Source organism: Prenolepis imparis, unplaced genomic scaffold, assembly GCF_030444845.1.
Source record: "Prenolepis imparis isolate NDT839.2.m4 unplaced genomic scaffold, iyPreImpa1.0 SCAF_3, whole genome shotgun sequence".
Lineage (NCBI taxonomy): Eukaryota > Metazoa > Arthropoda > Insecta > Hymenoptera > Formicidae > Prenolepis > Prenolepis imparis.
Window position 1 is genome coordinate 9,184,177 of NW_028141161.1, and position 23,090 is coordinate 9,207,266.

Consider the following 23,090-nt stretch of genomic DNA (forward strand, 5'->3'; position numbering starts at 1 on the left):
AAGCAATTAATAACTGAGAAAATTCGATTGAAGAGTTATCGATCAAACCGATAAGATAGAATTGCCGGAGGCGATAATCGACAAGTCGTAGCCCGCAACATTAATGATGGAAATCTGGTTTAAATTCCATTTCTCGTTCAAGGCGAACAGAGTCAGCGTTTAATCGTTAAATCCATGTCTCGTTTTGCAAACTGATCGCAGTATATTTCCGGTGCGAGAAATGTATTTTTTTTCCGAAAAATGCATATATTTTAGCGTCGGTTTTGTTTGGAGACTGGATATAAGTACATCTCAAGAAATCGTAAAAAGACATGGAGAAAATGTTATTTATTTGATACAAAAATGCGAGTGTACTCGCACATGTTTCGCGACTATAATCACTTTTTTCTCTTATTCTTACCGATTGCTGCAACGCAGCTTTGCGTTTGCTTTCGGTTATAATCAATTTACGGGCCATCTAATTGGTCAAATCGTCAATTGTACCTTAGAGAGTAACTATAGCCGAGTCTATGGAAAGAGAACGGATGCTTATCCATGTCTCGGATACTCACAAATCTACATATGCCTATAATGTCCCATCGGTCCAAATTCATCTATCGAATGAGTCATATACAGGAAAAATACACATACATGCGCGCACACATACACACACACAATTTCAATAAATTCATATTCGTTAAATAGCTTTCGCTCATCAGATAAATATACTTGCTCTTTCTTCGATAATTTGATTGAGAAAGAAAACAGAAATTACATGTTAGCTTTTTCATAAATAGATTCTCTATTGTTGCCAAAATTGGGTATACATTTTTCGGATTTAAGTTTTGTATTCTTTTATTCTGATTATACTTAAATTATATGCAAAAGATTAAACTAAGTATAATATCTTTCATATATACGCAATTAATGGAAGAAAAATTTTTGCACATTTGCCTAAGACATATTAACAGGTTTAAGATGTATAGAAAAGAAAGTAGAAATAGCAGAAATATCGATTGATTTTATATGCATGTGATGCATGTTTGATTGATGCGATCGCTAATTGAAGATGACGAATAATGTACGAGATGTACTTAAATATGTAGTACAGTGTAATACATTTTAGGGTTATTTATCTTTAACGAAAATCCGCTAAATGCATACGGAAGAATTCACAACGGAAGGAAGAACGATCAAATATTCATTCCTTTTATCGAGCGCTATTAATGAAATTAATAACGTTCTAGATCTCATGTGAAAGTGTAAACGTTCTCCTTCGCGTGTCGGAATTTGAATAAGGCTACGATGGGCGCAGTTAACCAATTCGATAGAAACCTTTTTTCATCGCGTTTTTCGCAATCTCATTCGACATAACGCTGACAATTCTCGATCTTGTACTATCGTCGATCCATAGTAAAGATTTTCTCGAGAATTCGCTAAAAATTTGTTCTAATAGGAAGAGTACGTCCGCTCTCTCTCTCTTTCTCTCTTTCTTTCTTTTTTTTCTCTCTCGCTCAATTATCTCATTGTTATCGGAGAACCTTCCGATCAAATGTCAAACGATCTTATCCTCCTTAATCGAGGTATCGATTTCCCGTTTAGCGTTTGATCGACGACGATTAATTAATGTAGCGGCTTACCTTTCAATCTCTCTTTCTCTCGCTCGATCACATCTTAAGTTAATTATACATATTACCTTCGGGATATTATGCTAAAGCTATATTCCGTTAATTAATTAAGGCGAGTAGCGTGGTCGGTTTAAATATGATTTTCCCTTGGCGATCTTCGTTCGCGAGTATTCGCTTCGCGTTATCTGCGTATTACTGCAGTGAGGTCTGATAATTGTAAACCTGAAAGTTTCGATCGCATATATAAAGTTTCTATTAACATAAATTTAATTATCACTATTTTTCTCAACTTGCGAGAAATATCGGAAAAGGGTCAATATTTATTAAAGCTTAAAAATAATATAATAAGATCGGTAATTTTATATATATATATATATATATATATATATATACAATAAATTAAAATAAACAGAGATAGCACCTCGCACACAATTATAATAGGCAAGAGTATAAAGTTTATATAAATAGAGAGTAATACTCGTTTCCAAAGATCGCTTTTAAACGCGTTATCATATTTTTTATATCTCTAGAAATTTGTCCGCGCGCGTGACAATAATTTGAAATATCACTGTATCGTGCAGGCCTTCCTGGACTCTATTCTTCCTGTTCTAAGCGTGATCCTGGATCCCGGTGTATTGTTCTCGTTCGCGGCCGCGAGCGAGCACGTTTTCGTCCGCATGATCATTAAGTCCGTCCTTATGCTGGGACGTCGCACATTCGGCGCCACGACACCGCAAGCGTCGCTAAGCCGACGTTTTATGCTGAGAGTGGCTTTGTGCCGCGGCTGGAAATAAAAGCGTCACTCTTTGAGGCTCTTCAGCCGTCCTTCGATTATCATGAAAGATAATCCTCGTTTAATCGATCGCGATACGACTCCGAAAAGACAACAGACTCTTTTCGCGCTTCGTCGCTTTTAATCGAATTTTTCGCGTGGCTTTCAATTAGAAGTATTTGATTAATTTTTAGGGATTTAATTATGATATACAACGAACCTTTTTTTTTAAATAGCGCATTATTAATCGTTAATTACCTGTGACGGCGGTAACATAGTCGGCGAACCAAACGTAAGCGGTACTTTTCTGTGATGATTCGGAGCCATCTCCAAAGGTAGACCTGCCACTACGAATAACTGATAAAATAGTTCGTCCACGTGATAGTTTCGCTTCGCGGATGCCTCCACAAAGATACAGCATTCATCTTGACTTACGCAATATTGCTCGGCCTCCTCTATCGTGACGGTTCTATAACGTGAACAAGAGGTTCATTAAAATAATTATACGACTCAAAATATGCAATGATGAGCCGAAACAGGAAAGAGAACGTACTTTACATCCTTATCACATTTATTCCCCACGATGACCATAGGGACCTTCAGACTGTAGTGGCTCCTCCTGCTCTTCGTGGCACTTTGAGTCGCGCTCACTTTAGTCTCGAGGATCGCCTCCCTCAGCCTGATGGCTTCCTCGAAGGACTCCCGACAGTCCATACTGAACACTACGACGAAGAGGTCCCCTGCGAAATCGGTTATCGTGTCTGAGCTGGTCGATTTTTCGAACAGCGCGTTTACCCGCTCGCCTATTTATTCTTAGAACATTAAATTATTAAATATTTATATTATAGATAAATATGAATGACTTTTTTGAACTTATAAAAAGCGAGTTTATGCGTTAACGATATTTAACGGCAAGATAAGCAGCAAGATAATTTTAAACTTTTGAACCTTGTTCGTTTATACATTTCTTATTATATGCGACATCGAGTGCAATTATTTCGAGCCAAACGGGAGTCGCTGCACGCTGTTGCATACGGACTAATTATAACAGTCACGCGAGTCACATGTGGGACACGCGTGTGTTACGGATTATGAATATTTATCCTGACTGATTTATTTCTACAGCGACAAGGTGTGGTCTCTCCCCCCCCCCCCCGCGTATGCCTATTTATAAATCCACTCTAACGACGGTAGTGTGGCGTGTAACGATTCCGGGTCTCGTGTTTACGAAGCGCATTGTTTCCACTTGTTTCCGACAAAAATGTCCGCGTCGCGGACAAAAGGGCCAGTAGGATTAACTGGCTGCTCTTGTAGAGGAACAAAAAGCTCGTCCGATGGGGAAACTCGACGAACCGTATAGAACATAAGCTCGGTAATAACGTCGCTTTGCCAACACACAGTTCCACTTGGTTTTATTATAACATATTCTCTCGCTAAAAGATGCCACTAAGTATCTCATATAATAATAATGTTGTTGTTAACTGTGTGCGTTAGTAGAATGAAGTATGAAAAGAACTCAGTATTTTCTTATGTTTTGCTATCAAGAATTTACCCTGATTTTATATTCTTATGTAAATTTAATAATTATAAATTAATTAATAGTTATGTGTTATTATCCTTTGTCATTAATTAAATTATTACTTTTATTTATCTTTTTATTTATCTCTTATTAATTTTAGAAAATGCAACCGACTAACTTGACATATTAAATGTGTATACTTTTCCAATTATTGATCTCATGACATGATAGAAAGATATGTGTCAGTCCTGAATTCTGCTCTTGTGAATGAAAAAATAAAATTTTTCTATCAAAATAAATCTGTAATATAACTGAGTCGTGATTGTATACATATCACTACTATATACGATTAAATACATAACACGTTGAATTTAATTTCATGAGATATCTTTACTTTTATCTTAAAACTCTTTCTACATATAACAAGATTTATTTTCCTCGCAAATACAATTTTCAAACTATACAAAGATGATCCATTTATTCAGTTGACCAAATAATTCATTTATTCGTGCTTCCTTCTATTATCGCTATATTGTCGAGGAACCTTTTAGATTCAACCTTCATAATTCGAAAATCCTACTGGTTCATAGCTATCGCATGGAGCATCGCGAAACATTTTACTCGCGCGAAACGCGCCAAGCTAGTCTGATATTGTCCTCGCGCCGCGAGATGAAAATATATGTCAGCTATTATGCGGCAAAGTTCGTGTCTTTAGTGTCGAAGGAATTCTCTCTTCTCGCAACAGCCGGAGCCTCGTCTGAAGGCTCATTGTCTTCGAATCGGGGTCATATCGCGTTCCTCCTTGTTCACGCATATTCCGAGGGATTCGCGAATCGCGAATACCTTTTTTACTCTATCTTAAGTTTGCGAGTGATCGCATTTGTGAAAAAAATGACGCTGATCGCGCATGAAATTATTGCATCAGCCAAACTATTTGTCGGATTACACCGACACACAACGTTATACATTTGTATAATTTTATACATTAATTATTAATACCAAGAGATGATTTATGCAATTATATATTTATAATTGATGCTCGAAAACAAATAATTCTTGATATGAACGCGATGTTCATAGAATATGCGAACGTGTCATCGACACACAAAACATATTAATTGCGCGAAATACGAGTATTTTCGGCAATCAGCCGAGAGGTTTATGAATTATTAAAAGATCTCCGTGGAGCTGTGAGAAAAATGCGAACGCAGGAAAACGTAGAATCGTGACTCTTTGCCGAATGCGCGGAATTTCTAGCGGCATGAGCGTCGTGCAGAATATAAAACTAAAAACGCCACGATGAAATTCCCATCGACGGTGGCTCTCTTGATTTCCGCACGCACGAACGGCAATTTAAAAATTCTTCGGATTTACGTGTCTAATTCTGCCGTGAACTTCTATGTGAGGTCACCTTTACTGGCGACATGCGACGATACATGGCCGTTTTACCAGGCGTATATAGAACAAATTCGCGAGAGACGAGTATCGGTTCTGTCCAGTGCAATTTGTACAACTCTGCTCAAAAAAGAAAAAAAAAACAGCTTGGAATATTTAGGTCTCAGGGGCAAACTGTTGTTATCGAAAATTCTAAATCGCGTAATTTTTAAAGAACGTTATCTCTTTTTGTATAGTTATACACGGTATATACGTGGAATATTAAATTATCTAAATATTTCAAAGTATAGATTAATTACTTATTAGACGACTAATATTATATCACAGAACTTATCCTTATTTTATTTACTCGATCCGATTGTTTTATTACGTGTTCTTAATCTGAATTATATTTAGATCATCGAAAAGAGTCAAACGATAAAGCCAATCGAACGAAATATATTTGATTCTAATATAAGTATTACCGAAATATTTTACATGCGTACATATACGCGGAATATTAAATTATATAAACATTTTAAAATAATCGATCGCCCGCGGGCTGATAATTAGTAATAATAATTGTACGAAATTATTGCAATTCGCATGATATCATGCGTGATAATGTGATAATATATGGAGCTTTTACATTCTCGCTCGAGTCTCACTGCGAATGATAACGAGGCTGTGGAATGTATCGCGCAGACTATGTATTTACCCTCACCAGCGCGTATAAAATATTTCGGCAACGAATTATCAATAACAAAGTAAGGATTCAGCTTGATGTCTAACGCGCTATTGTTGACATATCACGGCTCTGTTTATCATTCACGCACCGACTCGAACAGGAAAATAGTAATGAGAGCTCCTTTGACTTTTCGATTATTTAAATATTTATTTAATTCAATTATTTATAATATTATTTAACACATAATTCGGATTGAGAACGCGCAGATCGAGAACATAATCGAATCATAGTAAAATAAATATAAAGGTAAAAATAAGCTCCATCATTCATTATTCATTAATCGTCTAATAAATAATTAATCTCCACTAAAATATTTGTATAATTTAATATTCCATAGAATCGAAGAAACATATTGAATAAAATATTAACCGTAAAAAAACAAAAGAAATTATTACAATACAACAATCTATACAGAATTAGCGATATAATAAAATCATTTAATAAACATAAAATAAATATAAAATTAATATAAATAATATAATACATATTAATAGTTGTGCAATTTTTAAATACATAAAGTCTATTTTTAATTATATGTTTTCATGAATTATGTCATGCTCCTATAACTTGCCATTGTCTTGCCGGTTAGGGTCGTTTTGGGAATTATACGCTATGCATAGATCGCAACTTAGATTACATTCTGCGCGGGTCGACGTGACGTTTGCATGTATGTACGTCCGAGCGTAAATATGTATTTTCAGTTCGGTCCGTCTTCTATCTTGACAAGCGCGATGCTGATGCAATTGTTGCACGTCCAGCATGGGCCGATATCAGGTTATCAGGTGCAGGTGGCAACGTGACGTGACGCGAGGGACAAGGGAGATCTATGTACAAAATCAGTAGAACACAAACGGCCTCGTGTGCCGTAGGGACAAAGCTAGCAGATGGCAAAGAAAAGGGACGAAACTGAGTTATCGAGCGAACGTACCCTTCGTACATTCCCTCGCATTTTCGCGAATACGAGAGAGATCCTTCGATACTATCGGCCACTTATCACCATCTTCACCCTCGTCCCTCGGATCCGTTGAACATCCCATTTTCGTTTAATGTGTCAAACATTGTGACGAAGTTTGAAGATTGACGCTATATTGGATTGCCGTGTCTTTCTAATATACAGATAGAATGCAGTCCATATTGTACAATATTTAGAAATTTACATGTAGAATACATTGTAGAAAGTTATTAAGCAAACAAGTGTATCTGAAAAATTCATCATAAAAAAGCCTAGTTTAGTATTATTATCACTATAAGAAAAATGAAAAAAAATGATAAAGATTATAATTTAAAATTCTCTCTTGATCTCTATTGATCTCTCTCTCCATTATTCAATCTTTTAATAAAATGCCTCTAATACAAACGGGCAAGAAATAAAATGTTACTGTTTTTGATATTTGTAAATTCGGTTTTACTTATAATTGTAAACTTTTATCATTGTCAGAAATTGCATTTTTATTATAACGTGTATGAGCCTCGGTTTTGCTGGATTAATCGAAATCCATGCAATAACGCGTGTAACTTTATATTTGGAGCTAAATTCCGGTAACAGCCGACATTACCCCAGGTAGCCTTCCTCGAACTTTTCCCATGTGCATGGCGTAGCAAACTGTCGTTGCAGGGGATATGAGTTTTCGCAAAAGTCGTGAAACTTGTGAAGCGCGAGTTTGACGATAAAAACAGTCGGTGCGTTTTTTCGTAAGATCGGTATAGTTCTAGGCATCTTTTCGCTATATATCGCGGGAAAAAAGTTTCGTCGAAAACGTGCTGATATCAAAATTCAGTATTAGAAAGTATTAAATTAGTCAGAGGTGTTAATCTTTAGACGAATTTCGTCGCAACCGCGTTCGCGAGATTAAAGATTTAAAACGTTTTAAAAGATTTACGAAACTGCATTCACGGCAAAAAAGCGTCTGGAGGTCTTCATGGTTGATTTTTTTATCTACCACAATCTAACGTATTCTCATACAAAATGCATCGCGGTGCATTTGTACGTCGCTCGCTAACGTGCAATTTTTTATCCGCTCGTACCAGAGTTAAATACCCATTAATTTTTCCCGAGCCATTAAATAAAAGCTAAGCGTCATTGTCCAGCATTGGATTTTAATATATCTAGATAGAAGTATACTCTCGAAAACTTTGCGACGTTGAAACGTTTTCTTGAAACGAAGCAGGGCATTCCTCTGGGGAGGTAAGTCGAAGACTTACCCGTCAGAAAGGACAATCGTCGCATCGCCGGAAACGGATGGTTTCCGCTTGTATCCAACAGATCAAGCTGGTGAACCTCGCCTCTGATCCTGTAGAGTTTCCGGTGAAAATCCTCTATCGTCGGTGTGTAGCTTTCCTCGAATTTGTTGGACAGAAATCTAAAACGTGAACGGATTTTATCCGCACGGACGCTTTGTTATTCCGAAAGAGAGAAAGAAATCCCTACGTTTTTTTAAATCCTTTTCTTTATTATATAATAATTATATCTTTTGGATATATAGTTATCTTTTGAATTTCAAATTTAAATTTACTTCGTGTTTCTATAAAATATCTTTCTTTTAAACAATTGATTAATAAAATAATGTTTCGTAATTTTATAATGTTCTCTGTTTCTTGAACTTTACAAAAATTAAAAGGTTTTTCTCTCCATTTAATTAAATATATATACATATATTTGCGAAGCAGATGCAAATTAAATTTCAATTTGCAAATTTAATTTAACGGGAACGCTTAAAAACAAAGGATTAGATGTAACACCGAATATTTAAAAAGTCACATTCGTGGACGAAAAGATAAACGTCTATCTTGCTTTTTGAAATGAACTTGTTAGCGGTTATTAACTATGCGTACGTGGGGATGAAAAATGCGCTTAGCATTTAAGGGTCGCATAATTGCGATTAATTTGCGGAATAGTCGACATAATTTCAAACTAGCGAAGCTGTGAATTTTCCACATTTCGCGGGATCTGGGCACTTATCGATGCACAATATCAAACGGCGAACGAAGGAATGTTATCGTTTTTGTAATAATTCGAAATCACTCTCTGATTTTGTTTCTCAATAAGAAAAGGTATATAATTAGCTAATATTATTAACAGGCCGATTTAGTTTAAAAGAATTACGCTTTGTTCCTAGGAACACATGGTGACCTCGGTTTTTCGATATCCTATCGCGGTCGCAGCGGTCATGTAACAATAGCAAACACAATAATGCAGCACGTAAGCGGTGAGCCGACAGCACGGTTCAAAGATTAATTGAATCACATTGTTTCGTGCTATTAGTAATCGATCTGCGAATGGGAGCACGACGAACAGAATTTAGAAGTAACCCAACGCACCGCGAACGTGCAGAGTGATAGCAAAATATAAAATTCGTAAATACAATGTAAACGAATATCGGGAATCGGTCCATTATATTTTATGGAAAAAATTGAAGACCCAAATAACAATAAGACAATAAATGAATAAAATATTTTCATTTTATATTAAATGCATTATAAATATGATATTTGTAAAAATATCAGTGAGAGAACGGGGACGAATAATGAAGGGAAAACTCTGGTTTAAAAGTCGTTTAACCTCGGTCCGTGAATTTTGCGCGTTTACCGTGCTACAATGGCAGTCTTTCCAACACGGGCACTGCCAAGCATAACGAGGCGGTAGCAGTTACGCGGTGGCGGCTTGCAGGCGTCCTCCTGCGACGAGGTAGATGCGGGACTCGGGCTAACGGGCATAGCGAGCATTCCATCCTCCGGGCCCGAGGGACCCTGACCCTCCACCAGCTCCGGCTCCGCTTGCGCTCCTCGACGACCGCGAGCGTTGAGCCGATGCTCGGCGGGCTCGTCGGCTGCACTTCTGCCTCTGCAGAGCCTCTGCACGCAGCACAGAAGTCGGCCGCACGCCTCCAGCTGTGGAGAAAATGGAAATTGCACCTTAAGTGAATACGATATTAACCCTTAACCCTTTGTACTCTCCACTTTCGGGACATCGTGTGCATGGTGTTGAATTTCAAAGTTCCCGCGTGATTTAGTTAAGCTAAATGAGACGAAAATTGTTACGGAAACAACTTGTATTTCATGCAATAGAGCGCTACGTGAAAAATATAATATTGCGTGGCATTGTCATTTTATATTTCTCTAAATGCACTTTTAAAGACACATTTTTAGATTGAAATATTTTGTTTTGTTTCGTAAAAGCACAAAATTGACAACTAACGATATTATCAAAAAAATATCTCAATCATAAAAGAGTTAGTTTATACATTTCTGGTTTTCAATATAAATGTTGATTTCGATATAAATTTCCGATTGTTTACGTTACATATAAAACTTCAATAAGGTACAAATCTCGTTAACGCGAGATACAATCAAATTTCGAAAAGTTTATTGAATTTCAAAAATTGTTTGTGAATTTAATGAAACGTTACATAGTTTTTGCACGTATTTTGCGCAACAATGACGAATGTTGTTTTCAATAGTCTCAAGCTCTTTTTCTTCCCCAATACAAGAAAAAGAACAATCAATGTGCAGACATGCAGACGATATCGTATCCCGAAGGAATTGCGAAGCGTAGAAAGAATGGGATATTCGAGATCCAAGCATGAATGCATGGGGCACGAACTCCGATTGGATTTTCTTGGATTGATTCGTGGTAGAAGACTTTGGCAAAAGTACTTTTATTAAAGTGCCGAAGGAAAATAAAGTGCAGGCTGAACACTCCAGATACGTTTTAGTGCTTTCGCGCGAGCCCTCTTGAATATTTTTCTACTGATATTAGAATATCCGAAGTTGTTCATACAATAATAATATTGGAAAAAAATTGCCATTTTTTACAAGATTAAAAGAGTATAATATGATATAAAGTGTGGCGTAGTATTTTTTTTTAAATATGATTTCTTTATTAAACAATTCTTGATAAATCATTAAAATGTTCCAATCTTGGTCACCATTATATAGTTTTTAAAGTTTAACGAGTATGCTTGTTATTGGAGATAAAGTTTACCGGAGATGTGCTGAATAAATACGAGGAACTTTGTACAATAGTGTAGATGCTATGAAAATCGAAGAGTTAAGGTTCTTTAAATTCATCTAGGAATATCTTAAGATTTTGAAATATATACCTAACACACCTCGTATGCTCATGCATGTTAAACGTAGCAGACAAGTACCGCATAATAATTTATATAATTGAAAAGTATTTGTGTATGATTTATTATAAAAACTATTATAAAGTAATATTATATTATAAGTGCAAAAATATTTTTTTTTATTTTTTAAAGTTAATATATATTATTTGGAAAAATAATAAATTTTGCTAAAAAATGTTTATTCCTTGAATCTTACATAGTTTTTAAATATTCTTTAAATACTTATTAGAGGAATAATATTAGAATTCGTTTTTATCATGTAAAAATTTACGTCTTTTGAATGCCAATATCTTTCGAATGCCAGAGTATCGAGAGAAAGACTTTATTTGCACACAAGGAGGACTCTCTATGATAAACGATAACATTCTTCTTCATGTTCGTCTTCGGAAAGTTTATTCTCGCGACTTGGATATTCGCAGATGCGACTCAGTTGCACAAACTGGCAGGATAATAGAATGCGTTATACCTTTACCATAACGCTGCGCATTTCTAACTTGAACGCGTTGAATAGAGGACTAATGATTGCAATGAAGCAAGTTCTGTGAATATCGCTTAACACCGCTTTACGCACGAGATAGTTAAGAAGATCTATTAGGAGAGACAAAGACGGGTATTATTTTATAAATCATAGCGACGCTACTTGAGCCATTTTATCTAATTGTAAGATTTCTCTTCAAGAGAGAAAGAGAAATCAAATTACTTTACGTTCCTATTAAAACTTAATTCTTTTTTAATTAACTTATAAGAAAGCAATACATCGACGATAATATTTAACAAGTAATTCTTCATTTAAATTTCTAATATCGTAAACATCTTCGATTTCTTTTGATTTTACAAATTTCTTATATTAATCATTAAATATAAATTAATTTAAATTTTTCTTAAAAATTGAATAAATAGAAGAAAATTAGAGGAGAACGATACGAATTGTTGATCGAGGATCCTCGCGGACGCGTTTCTTTGAAAAATACATGAAGTAAACTTGATGCTCTCATCGTCGTTGCTCGGCAAATTTACTTCTGGACAAAGCAGCGCCGCTTCGCGTACCTAGGTTTCGAGACGATACGCAAGAGGTGAAGCTTTATAAATATTTAAATAGGACACCTGATGCCCGCGCCGTGTGCCGAGGGTGTGGGTCGCAATTATTAAAGCTCCTATTAAAACACGTCGCACGTATATTGCTTTCTCCCATTCTTCTCTTTCTTTCTTCAAGAATGTGGTGAACTTATTTTATATGTATAATTGAACACGTTTCATCTTCGCTACGTTACACACGACGACAATTACAGTCCTATTTACTCTGACACGTTCGTTTAATGGTTTAATAAAGGGCGACATAAATCGCGCGGCGAGTAGAAAAAAGAACTTCATTTCGTCTTTATTTCGAACGAGATTCGGTAGACCATTTGTGCAACATTTCAGTCGTTAACGCGTCGTGGAGCTCTTAAAACCTTTGAGCAAGATCGCAATTACTGACCGCAATTGTTTCAGTATCGATGCCAGTCTATTTTTGTTCCACAGCTGAAGAAATGAAAAGTTACATTTCCCCCTTTTTCCGTCGTATTAATTACAAACATATGGAAAGCGAAATACGGGGAAAGCTTTCGCTTACGTTAGCCGAATCGTTTCTAACGTCATATTTTATCTCCCCGCAAGTGTGGCGAGCGTTATTCGTCTCGCGATACGTCTCTGTAGTATCGACGTTTTCTACTTCCATTCGCGTATCTGTTCCCGTGGAGCAAATATCTCTCGAAATAAAAGTCGAACGTGTCCCTGTTACTATTTTTAGGATTTATAAACGCTTTCAGCAAAGTCGGTTAACTTTAATCTCGCATTTACTACATCTTTATTTCCTTTTCTTGAATTAGATCTAATAAGAAAGAAAGATTTTTTTTTCTCTGTCTTTCTCTCTTTGAATACTTCTGTAAAGGGGCAATTGTTAAACTGAAGGCTAAATCTTTTACCACATTAAGCAATTCTTATGACTTCTTTTTTCTTTTTGTTTTTAATAGAAACAATTTTTCGCGCAAGCATTTTTTATATAGTACAATTTCCTTTTCAGAAAGGAACATAGAGAAAAATATATTCCTATTAATTCTGTTCTGAGATAATTTTATTCTACTTCTTTTTGTAGAGGCAAAGGACAGAGGTTAAATTAACCGACGTTCGCGAATTGACATGTTGAGATATTACGTAAATATCGCGAGATGATTAAACCGAGATGATAATCATCGATTTTCGTTTTAATTCCCGAATCTGTTCCAAAGACAAGGACAATTCCAGAGCGGAGTAGTAATGTTCTACTTACAGTTTAGCTATGAATACTCTCTACAAATGATAATAGGCAGTCCTCGATGGTGGGAAGGGTGCAAACTAAATTAAAATCGAAAATGTACAGAGATTCGAGCTATTTAATCGCACGATGCATCTCTCTCTCGTGTATTTTTAGCAATGACATTAGAAACTTATAAGCCGAAGAATCTGCCAGTGAGGCATGCAGATTTCTATTATACCTCCGCTTTAAAAGAGATTAAATTAAAGATAACTGAACGTTGTTAGCCGTGTAGATCTTAATCTCTATTTAACGATTGCATCAAACAAAAAAAAAGCGGATCTCTACGATTAACGAAATTTCACGTACCTAAAAAGTTCGTTACGCTCGCGAAGCTTAAACCCTCTGGCTCGTTACTCTTTATTGTATCGTTCCAGTGTCGCGATATGGAACAACGTGAAAAGAATGAGCGACAAATATCTACACTCTATGCGTGTGTGCTATTGATTTTACGATTGCGCGCCACGACAAGGCTCTCATCAACACGCGAGGGTTTGAGGAACATTGATCTCTTAACGCCGGCAATCCGTCGCACAGGCACTCTGATACAAACGAACAAGGTATCGGTCGTGTCCGGATAGTGTCGGCAACATCGGCAATCGGATTATCGTGGACGTTGTTCGACCATCCTCGACGCGTATCGAACAAAGTTCTGAGTGTATCGCGGAGCGTTATCCTCTTAATGCTACGTAGCTTAATCGCACTAAGCGGATTCGTCCGTCAACGTACGTTAAGCATCCGCTTTTCGATTCATAATGACATAATATTTTCTGGGTAAGCGAGATCGGCCGAAGTAGAGGCCGATATTTGCGTATAGGTGTTCAGCTTTAACAAAACTTACAACAATATGCTATTAATGTGCGATCGACAGTTTCTAAAAGCGCTCGATTATGCGATAATAACGTTGATGGTACACATAATACGCGATAAATTTTCGGAATGGAAATTCTCTTTGCTTTATATTATTGAGAGTTTGTGATGGTTTATTTGCGTTTATAAAGCACTTGTGCATCACCTGTATGCGTCATGCGTTTTGTTGCCAGATATATCATCTAGTAATATTTCATATTTAACTACTGTATATTTTATTTGATTAATAATAGATTATTATGGACGATAATATATTTCATTTATTCGTTAATCGTCGCACCATATTTCATTTTCGCTCGATTTCGCGCGCGATTAAAAACTTCCGCATCACGCGCGCTTCTATAATTCCACAGCTTCCTATAATTTTTGCCGCGGCGAGCAGTAATATTATACGAACCTATAGAGTTATGCAAGTATATAATTATGGACGCTAAACGATTACTCCGCCCCATTTAATCCTAGGGTGATACCCTTTGCCGTCAGGTCGTTCGTTCTGATATCGCCTGAGCCACGGAAACAAGGTGGTTAAAGATGTCAGTTAAAGACCATTCTTCCAATAGTCTTTCTTTCCAGACTTTATGCCAAACTCATTTAAAATCCGAAGAAACCATTAAATGTGCAATGCAATTTTTCTATTTAATGTTTTGCTTGTTAATTACTTATTTAATTGTTACTTGTTTAATTCATTACAGAATAAATTCATTAATTACTTGTTTATAATTAATTGTTCAATTTATTAAATAATTAATTTATTTATATGTTAATTTATATATGCGTTCAACCCTTTCTATTTTTTACACAACGACACAAATATCGCCAACGCGATATAGAATAGCCTTTAAAGTCTATCTGATGCATGTGATAATCGAGTAAAAATGAATCCCTGGAGCTCTCAATTCGCCAATAAATTGCCCCTAGTAATTAGGCTGTATGGATACGCTGTTTCATCCGTTTCGAGTAGAAAAGCGATTCTGCCCCTCTCGCTCTCTCTTTCTCCTCATACTCTTGCCATTCGTCTCTCGTTACTTAACTCAGGACTAACTATTCGTTAACGTTCTGCCACTGAGTGCTTTTGCTTGCTCGCGTTCTAATTTGAGAGAGATTCGGCTCTCGCTGTTTCGTTTGCGAATTTCGGGCGACGACGACACATTGTTGTCACGACAGTATTATTGTTATCGTCGTTTCCATATTTGAGTAGTAACATTGTAATGTTTGAGTAATGCTATAAGCAACAATCTCTGATAGCAGCGAGGATTGAGAGCGATTCACGAATTTTCGGATAAACATTATATAGATAGACGCATCTGTCAACATCAGTCGCGATGACTAAAGGATGCCTGCGTTGACGTGCAGGAAGTAACTTTGGCAACACCCGCGTACAACGTGTATAGGGTGTCCTAGATTTTATACGCGAATATAAAAATATCCGTCAGTATCTAAAGTAGATTTCTTTTTGTAGAAAAATATATCGAAGCAATCAATATCGATTCCGAAGCTAAGGTCTAAAAGATTTCATGAAATAAGAATACAATTCTTTATTCTTCACCTAATTCCAAGTAAAAGTTAATTATGTTAGAAAGTTAGAATTTAAAGAGGTAATAGAATTGGATCACGTCCGGTTAAATAATCCATTAAATCATCTTCAGAAAGGGAGCTTAAAGAAATAGCGGACGAAGGAAAGTGATGGAAGTATTCGGTATAGGTCGTCGTCATTGCGGATTTTCACCCGTGAAAATATCTCCTTATGCACCGGGATACAAGATTTCGCGTATATATATATAGAGGTATATCATGATATGAGCGGAATATAATTTTAGAGGGGAAACGACGTCGAGACGACGCAAGTTTATTTCCAGCCCACGAGTCGCTTCAAGTAAGGAAAGATGCTTTTACACGACAAGATAATTGACGAAAAGCTCAGCACCGAAATTCCGACCAACGCCAGGTCACGTCCCGGTAATTAAGAGCTTGATTGTCTCTATTGATCGATAATCGCGATTCAACAACCGCATTCGTTGCCCTCCGGACGAGGGCTCTCTGCGCTTTTATTCATACGTTTGTCCCCCTCTTCCCATTCGTTCGTATTTTACACGTGCCAGAGATGGAACGCAAAAAGAGCGCAACAATCCCGCATCGGTTGCTGATGAATCGATAATCGACTGTAATCAATCAGCCGGGCGTAACTCGATGTCAATGTATTATTGCCGTTTTTAGTTACTTACAGTATCGAAATAGATTTTCGAAGTAGAATAAACATGGAATTTTTTATATTACTCGTGCTTTTTTGGCCTTAATTTTAACGAGGGACCGATCTGTAATCAATCTTTTCTTCAGAAAAATATATCGACAGCTACCGAGAATACCGTTTATAAGCGTTCGAAAGTAAAAGACCTTTCTTTCAAACTAAACCTTCGAGGAGAAATTGAATAACGAAACTTCATTGTTCATTTAAACTCAAGTCTACTCTTGAAAATTTTAATTTGATTAAGATATTAAATATATTAAAAAGCAGAATTTTGCCACAGGAAATGACGATCGCGCAAACTCGATAATCAAATCATATAGAAAGCAAAATAACTGCATTAAATTAAGATCGAAGATATGATGTGCCTTCAGCGTACAAATATTTTTATTAAAATATTTTTTACTCGCTACTGTTTCACGTATAACGCTCAGTGTATTTCTTGCAACACGTGCGGCGGGATGATAAGATTACTGCCCTATCGAATAATTGTCATTTGAACCGAAAATTCGCGTATCGTAACGATGCATTGGAAGGATGCACAAAAGCGCATCGCACACAGGCGCGATGCTCGACGTACCGCGAGAAATTTGACGACGTGGGGGTTATTGATGCGGAAATTTATGCTGTTTTTTTTTTATCGCAAATAGTCTTTCTTTGCAAATAGGTTCTGTCGAAGTTCTTTCATCGAACCCGAGGGAGATTTTGCCGCTTTGCGTACCCCTTTGGTACAATTACGACTCTCCGAGATTCGAGACGACATTCGTGTGAATGCATTTACAAGTGTTGCAGATAATCTTCGCGGTAGCCTACTTCTTGAAATAGCTAGAGTTTTCTCCGCGACCTCTATCTCGTAAGTGCGATAAATTTGGTTATTGGGTCGAGAAATCGAGCGGATTTCAGAAATAATATCTTCGCTTTCTGTAGCTTTTCCAAAGATAGTTTCTGTCCAATCTTGTTTCAAAAAAAAAGGATCGATGTGTGTTGAACTTAAAAAGATAAACCGATGGGAAAAAAACAGAATAATGTACCTTTATATTTAATATTTACATATATTAATATTTGTATGCCAACTGCATCGCGAAGCTAATATCTTCTAAATAAATATATTTTTTCGGTTAAACTAAAATATCTATTACTTTATATTCTTGAGGCGATAAATTTATCTGTATTTTGTATAAAAATATGTCGGAAAAAAAGAATATTTCAAAATCACTATAGATAGTTTTTAAATATTATTAACATCATCAATTTTGTGATAACAGCGTTTTAATTATTATCAGCTTTAAAAATTGTTGAAATTAGAAAGGTTTCATAATCCTACAATAAACATACATATATCTCTGATTTTTTATGATAACAATAGATTTAAATTTAGAAATGATCTCTATTATCTCTTATAAAAAATTATATTTTATTAAAGAGGAAGAGAAAGAGAGCGAGAGAAAATATATAAATATAGAAAAGCTTAAAATCTTTCAAAATATTACGTTGATTATATATAATATCGTTTAATTTTAATTCACTGTAATTAAACTTTATTGTACAACAATAACACAATAGCTTTTATAATTAATTTATAACGTATTTATCGAGGGGTAAACCGCTGACCAAAATTGTGTACACCAATGCCTACTAATGCCCAATTATTGGGCATTACTGTACCCTAGTAATGCGTAATAATGCCTAACCTAACCCTAACCGCTTATAATAAACATGAAAATTTCTCTAAATTTCAAGTATAAAAAATATATTATTTATGAGGCGCATTGGACGAAAAGCTCGAACAAAACAATTTCTGTTCTAAAAAAATAATAATGACGTTAATTAATAGCTAATAAAACCCGGCTAGTAATGCCCATTAATGTATACCAATGTCCACCAATGCCCACTAATGCCCACTAATTCCCCAAATCTGTACACCGCAATGCCCTCAGCGGTTTACCCCTCGGTATTTATATTGTATTTACGTTTGGATTTCGTTTACCTTTCTTTCTATTTTAATAAAATCAATACATTAACCTACACATTTACACATCCAAAAATATAAAGATAATAAATTTAATTTGATTTATTATGCAATAAAATATAACAAGCAGAGAAATAGTTTAACCAATTCAATCGTCAATATTTTAACTTTAAACACAGAAATTATGTCCTTATATCAAATAATTATGATTCTTTATCAAATAATTATAAATTATGAATATCACCTGATATTCATAATTTATAATTATTTGATAAAGAAGCGCTTATTCGCGATAAAATTCAGTTGCAGCACGGTTACGTCAGTTGACGGTGCAACAAGTCGGGTTAACAGCTGTTTCGGCTTCATATAGTTATATGCACGACGACGATGGTGCTGTGGCATTTCGATTTGGCCCAAGTCCAGGCCGAGTTTACAAGACTTTAGTGAACTTGGGCGTTACGTTTGTTGAATTGTGAATCGTATCGTACTATCAGTACATATAAGCGTTAAGCTACGATGAATGAAATAATTCTCAAATTTCTCAAAACAGATGTAGCGAAGAGAATGAAACTATTACGATGCATGATAGAATATAGAAACATTCTCGATATATACTTTTGATATAATAATGACACAACGATAAGCATGCTTAGCACAGATTTGGAATCATCTCAGAAATAAATCGCTATACTTTCTTGGATCTTTAATAAATATATACAAGGGAAATAATTATACATATAAATATATCTTCTCCAAGATTTTTTTTAGTTTACATGTAAAAATTCACGTACGCGCGAACTGGCCTAATATGTATCGATTATTGAAAAAAAATACGGGCATAAGCTTCGGCTTTCTTCGGTTCTTTCGGGATTGAAATGTTGTAAAGTTGCAAATGTTTTTCAAATACGAGCACGTGTCGTAATGGCTTATTATGATGTGCACATACGATGCGACTCACGGTTCGCGAATCAATAAAGTCCGCGTTACACGGGCACATAATTATTACCTCTTTCAAAGCCGCGCGTTTTTCTTGAACGAGAAAAACTATCGCGTAGTAGCTTTATACGTGTGCAGACTTTGCGCTATTTGCGGAAAGCAAGTATATAACGTGCGAATATGTAGGGTTTTGAGGAATTATCTCGACCTCTTAGCGGAAAATCTCTGTGTTCAATGATCAGCCACGGGGTATACGCTTTTTTTTTTTTATTAAATCGGTTTTACCGATACGATATATAAAATCCATGTAGTTGCGGTTTGAGGCTAATATTTATAGAGAAATATCAATCTCTTCGGTCTTCCATCTATTGTTTTTTGTAGATTATGTATTTGTCTGTGAATATAATTTAATTGCTCTTCAATCCTACGTTTGTAATTTATTGTTACATAAAATGAAAAATTCGAAATGAAAAAATATTCAAGGTTATCTGCAGAAATAAATATTATATATAAGAGAGATTAGTGTGTATTTTTTTTATTAATCGTGGATATATATTTTTTGTTGATAAATGATACATACTAATTATGAATTTTACACATTTATAGAAAATGAATAAAATTCTAGAAGATAAAGAGATTTCAATAAATCAATTCGTCATGTGTCAAATGATTTGTTTAATCAGAGATAAAATATTGATCTGCGATAAAAAAAAGATTATTTAATATGCAAAGTATTGGCTATATATACATATATATTTTTTATCAAAAGTAATAATTTTATATGAATGTGTGAATATAAATTAATATAATTAATGATTGATACTTTATATCTTTGAAAAAATTTATTTCTTTAAGATTTAAGCTTTTCAATAAAGAGATATCTGAAAAATTCATTCTTGCGAAGTAACGAGTTCAGATGTAAAGAACTAAAAGCTCAAAAAGATTCGAATTGCCAGACGAACAGACAGAACATTGAGCAAATAGAAGATCAAATCACGACTTGAGGATTTTCTCTTAAAAACGTTTCTCACACTGTCAATAGGGATGATATCGCAGAGTTGATATACGATATTCAAGCGAATGTTAAAGCAGCATGTTTTAACATATTTATTACCGTATTCAATCAAAGTCATTAAGATTAATTGCGACATAATGCAACATTTTCCGAACTCAAATCCTGACAAGTTTAAAAAAATGTTATAAATTCATTGACAAATAATGACTTAAATTTTTATATTTATTTATTTCTCTCTTTTTCTTCAAAGAATATTTATATTTTTCTTTTAAATATTATTGTATAAAGTTTACAGAAGTTGTCATTGTATCAGAAATAATTTCAAAATCATTTTAGTATATTAGAAAATGATTGATGAGCAATCTATGGATATAAAAATTAAAATTTATAAATTACTTTCACAGTTCGAATCGACTGATAAAGATTGTAAGAAAGCTTTTCTTATTGTGAAGCAAATTCGATCTATAGAGCAAAAATGATAACAGTATGAAACGATGCAGCTACAAATTTCATTATTCTCTCATCACTGTACAAACGTATGCTAATTGCATAAGCTTACCTCAGGAATGTGGACAAAGCGTTGTCGGAGGAAAAACTAAGAAACGGGGTCCGAGACATACACCGTTCTGAACGTTAAGGACCTGTACAGGTCCTTCCTTCTTTCGATCTCGTCCACTCTCTGACACTTTTCGCTGAACGTCGCGATACACTCTCTTCCTCTCCCTCTCTATCCCTCTCTTTTTCTCTCTTCTCTCCCTAGCTGCAGCGACAAGTGGCAGCTTTGACTATCGCGTTCGACTATCGTTGTACTAGCTCTCTTTCTCTCGGCGATTCTCCCGTGCTGTTACAGCGGCTTTGCGATTGCGGTTTACTTGAACGAGGCCCGGATGTGCCTGCCGATATGTCGCGGGCTCATTGATTTCGCGAGACGACTGGGGGCACGCGACGATTTGCACGAGGACGTGCCCGATAGGAATCTCGAGCGAGGAGCAAAGTGAAGCGACGCCGGTGCAAAGCGCTGACTGAACCACTGGCGAGGCAAACGAGGGGTGCTCCGTACCGTGTGCTCCACGTCCCCCTTGCTGCCCTCACCCTTTTGATCACCGCCTCTCTCTCGCTCTCCTGCTCTTTCATCCTCCCTTTCTCCTTCTCTTCTATCGAACATCCCTCCTCTCGTTTACTCTCCCTCTCGCGCGCACATTTTCTCGTTCCTCGTGCGTCCCTCCACCGCAACGCGTACAACCCTATACGTTACGCCGTCCTCCCCGCGTTATAATAGTGTACACACGCAACACGGGAAAGCACAGGGAGGCACTGTACGATCCTACGATCCTGCGCCCTGACTCCGCAGGAATATCGCGGGAGATATCTGCGTCCCTTTTTTTTCTCTCACGCGAGAGTGTCCACAAGATTTAGGACCTTCTCATCTCCTCTTCTCATCGACGCGATTTCATATACTGTTGTTCTTATGTCGAAATCACGAATGGGGAATTGTGTTGTGTAGCTTATTGTTAGTGATATTATTTTTCAAAAGTTCTAAAAACAGGACTGTAATCAAAGTATTTAAATATTCAATTTATCTGATTGATTAAATAATAAATTTATCACTACTTTTATCATTAATTTTTAACAATTCTGTATATTAATAATATAATAGCTTTCTAATCTACCTTTTATAATAATATTTATACTAATATAATTTATATATTTAATAATATAATTATATATATTAATAATATAAAATATACAAATAATATAAATATATTAAACACTTTCCACACATATTAATTTAACATTTTTTTTATAAAACAATTACATTTTTATGTACATTAAAATTTAGTAGATAGATATTATAGTTAGATATTCATTGCCATATCAGTTTTGAATAAAATGTTATAAAATAGTTTTAAGTGAAAAAGATCGCAAGATTCTTGAGAATGACAATATGTGCGTAAATAATTTATCCTGTTTTACAAAGAATATATAAATAAAGAACATTGAGGGAAATAGCTGAAATTGTATGATACGAGGAAAGAAGTATTTTCTGTCTCATAATCTTTCATGACACGTAAAGAGTTTACTCTCAGGCACAAGCGAGAAATTTAATACTAAAATGTATACAGAAGGGTCGGCGAGAGAAGCATAAGTGTAGAATGACTCCGTGCAATAAAAGAAGGGAAATTTTTTCACGCATCTTTTATTCCAAAAATAAAACAACGATGATACAACACATTTTAAAATATTTTTAAAAAACGCCTGAATGATTTAAAATGTTCTTTAAAGGTATTTCTGTGAGAGAGCGGCTTTTATATGATTTATATGATAAATATAAAAATCAAGAATTAGTTGCTGTCCTGCTGCTCCTGCGATATATTTAAATAGACATAATTGCTTCAATTTGAATTTTTTACACGTTTTAAATAAACGTATAAAAAAAATCAAATTCTTCGCGCGTGTAATTTTTATATGCGTAGCATAAATAAAAGTTTTTGAAAACCAAGAGATGCAATATCGTTTTCAGAATATAAAAGAAGCATACGTTGATCATATATTTAACCGTCAACCGCTTTCCCTTTATTG

General features: G+C 35.4%; 2 protein-coding genes across 3 annotated transcripts in view; one reads left to right on the top strand and one right to left on the bottom strand.

The window, feature by feature from the left end:
* The window catches only part of LOC145934537 (uncharacterized), a 211,333-nt gene that overhangs the window by 8,355 nt on the left and 179,888 nt on the right, over nucleotides 1-23,090 (top strand). The gene's annotated exons all lie outside the window — the stretch shown is intronic.
* On the bottom strand, nucleotides 313-21,525 carry LOC145933684 (GTP-binding protein Rhes). 2 transcript variants are annotated; one of them, XM_083033652.1, is made up of 6 exons: nucleotides 21,070-21,525; nucleotides 9,607-9,908; nucleotides 8,223-8,380; nucleotides 2,933-3,119; nucleotides 2,638-2,848; nucleotides 313-2,391 (listed from the first exon to the last, which is right to left on the bottom strand). In XM_083033652.1, the coding sequence occupies exons 2-6, from the start codon at nucleotides 9,741-9,743 to the stop codon at nucleotides 2,173-2,175; spliced, it is 912 nt and encodes a 303-aa protein (XP_082889778.1). In that variant the 5' UTR covers nucleotides 9,744-9,908; nucleotides 21,070-21,525; the 3' UTR covers nucleotides 313-2,172. The 2 variants fall into 2 exon arrangements, with proteins under 2 accessions (XP_082889778.1, XP_082889779.1); XM_083033653.1 differs by lacking the exon at nucleotides 9,607-9,908.

Excerpts from the sequence above, each read along its gene's own strand:
- LOC145933684 (XM_083033652.1), bottom strand. The coding sequence starts at position 9,743 with ATGCTCGCTATGCCCGTTAGCCCGAGTCCCGCATCTACCTCGTCGCAG. Across the intron at positions 8,381-9,606 it reads AAGACTGCCATTGTAGCACG|ATTTCTGTCCAACAAATTCG; the intron begins GTAAACGCGCAA and ends TTCACGTTTTAG. Across the intron at positions 3,120-8,222 it reads ACGATTGTCCTTTCTGACGG|GGGACCTCTTCGTCGTAGTG; the intron begins GTAAGTCTTCGA and ends CCGATTTCGCAG.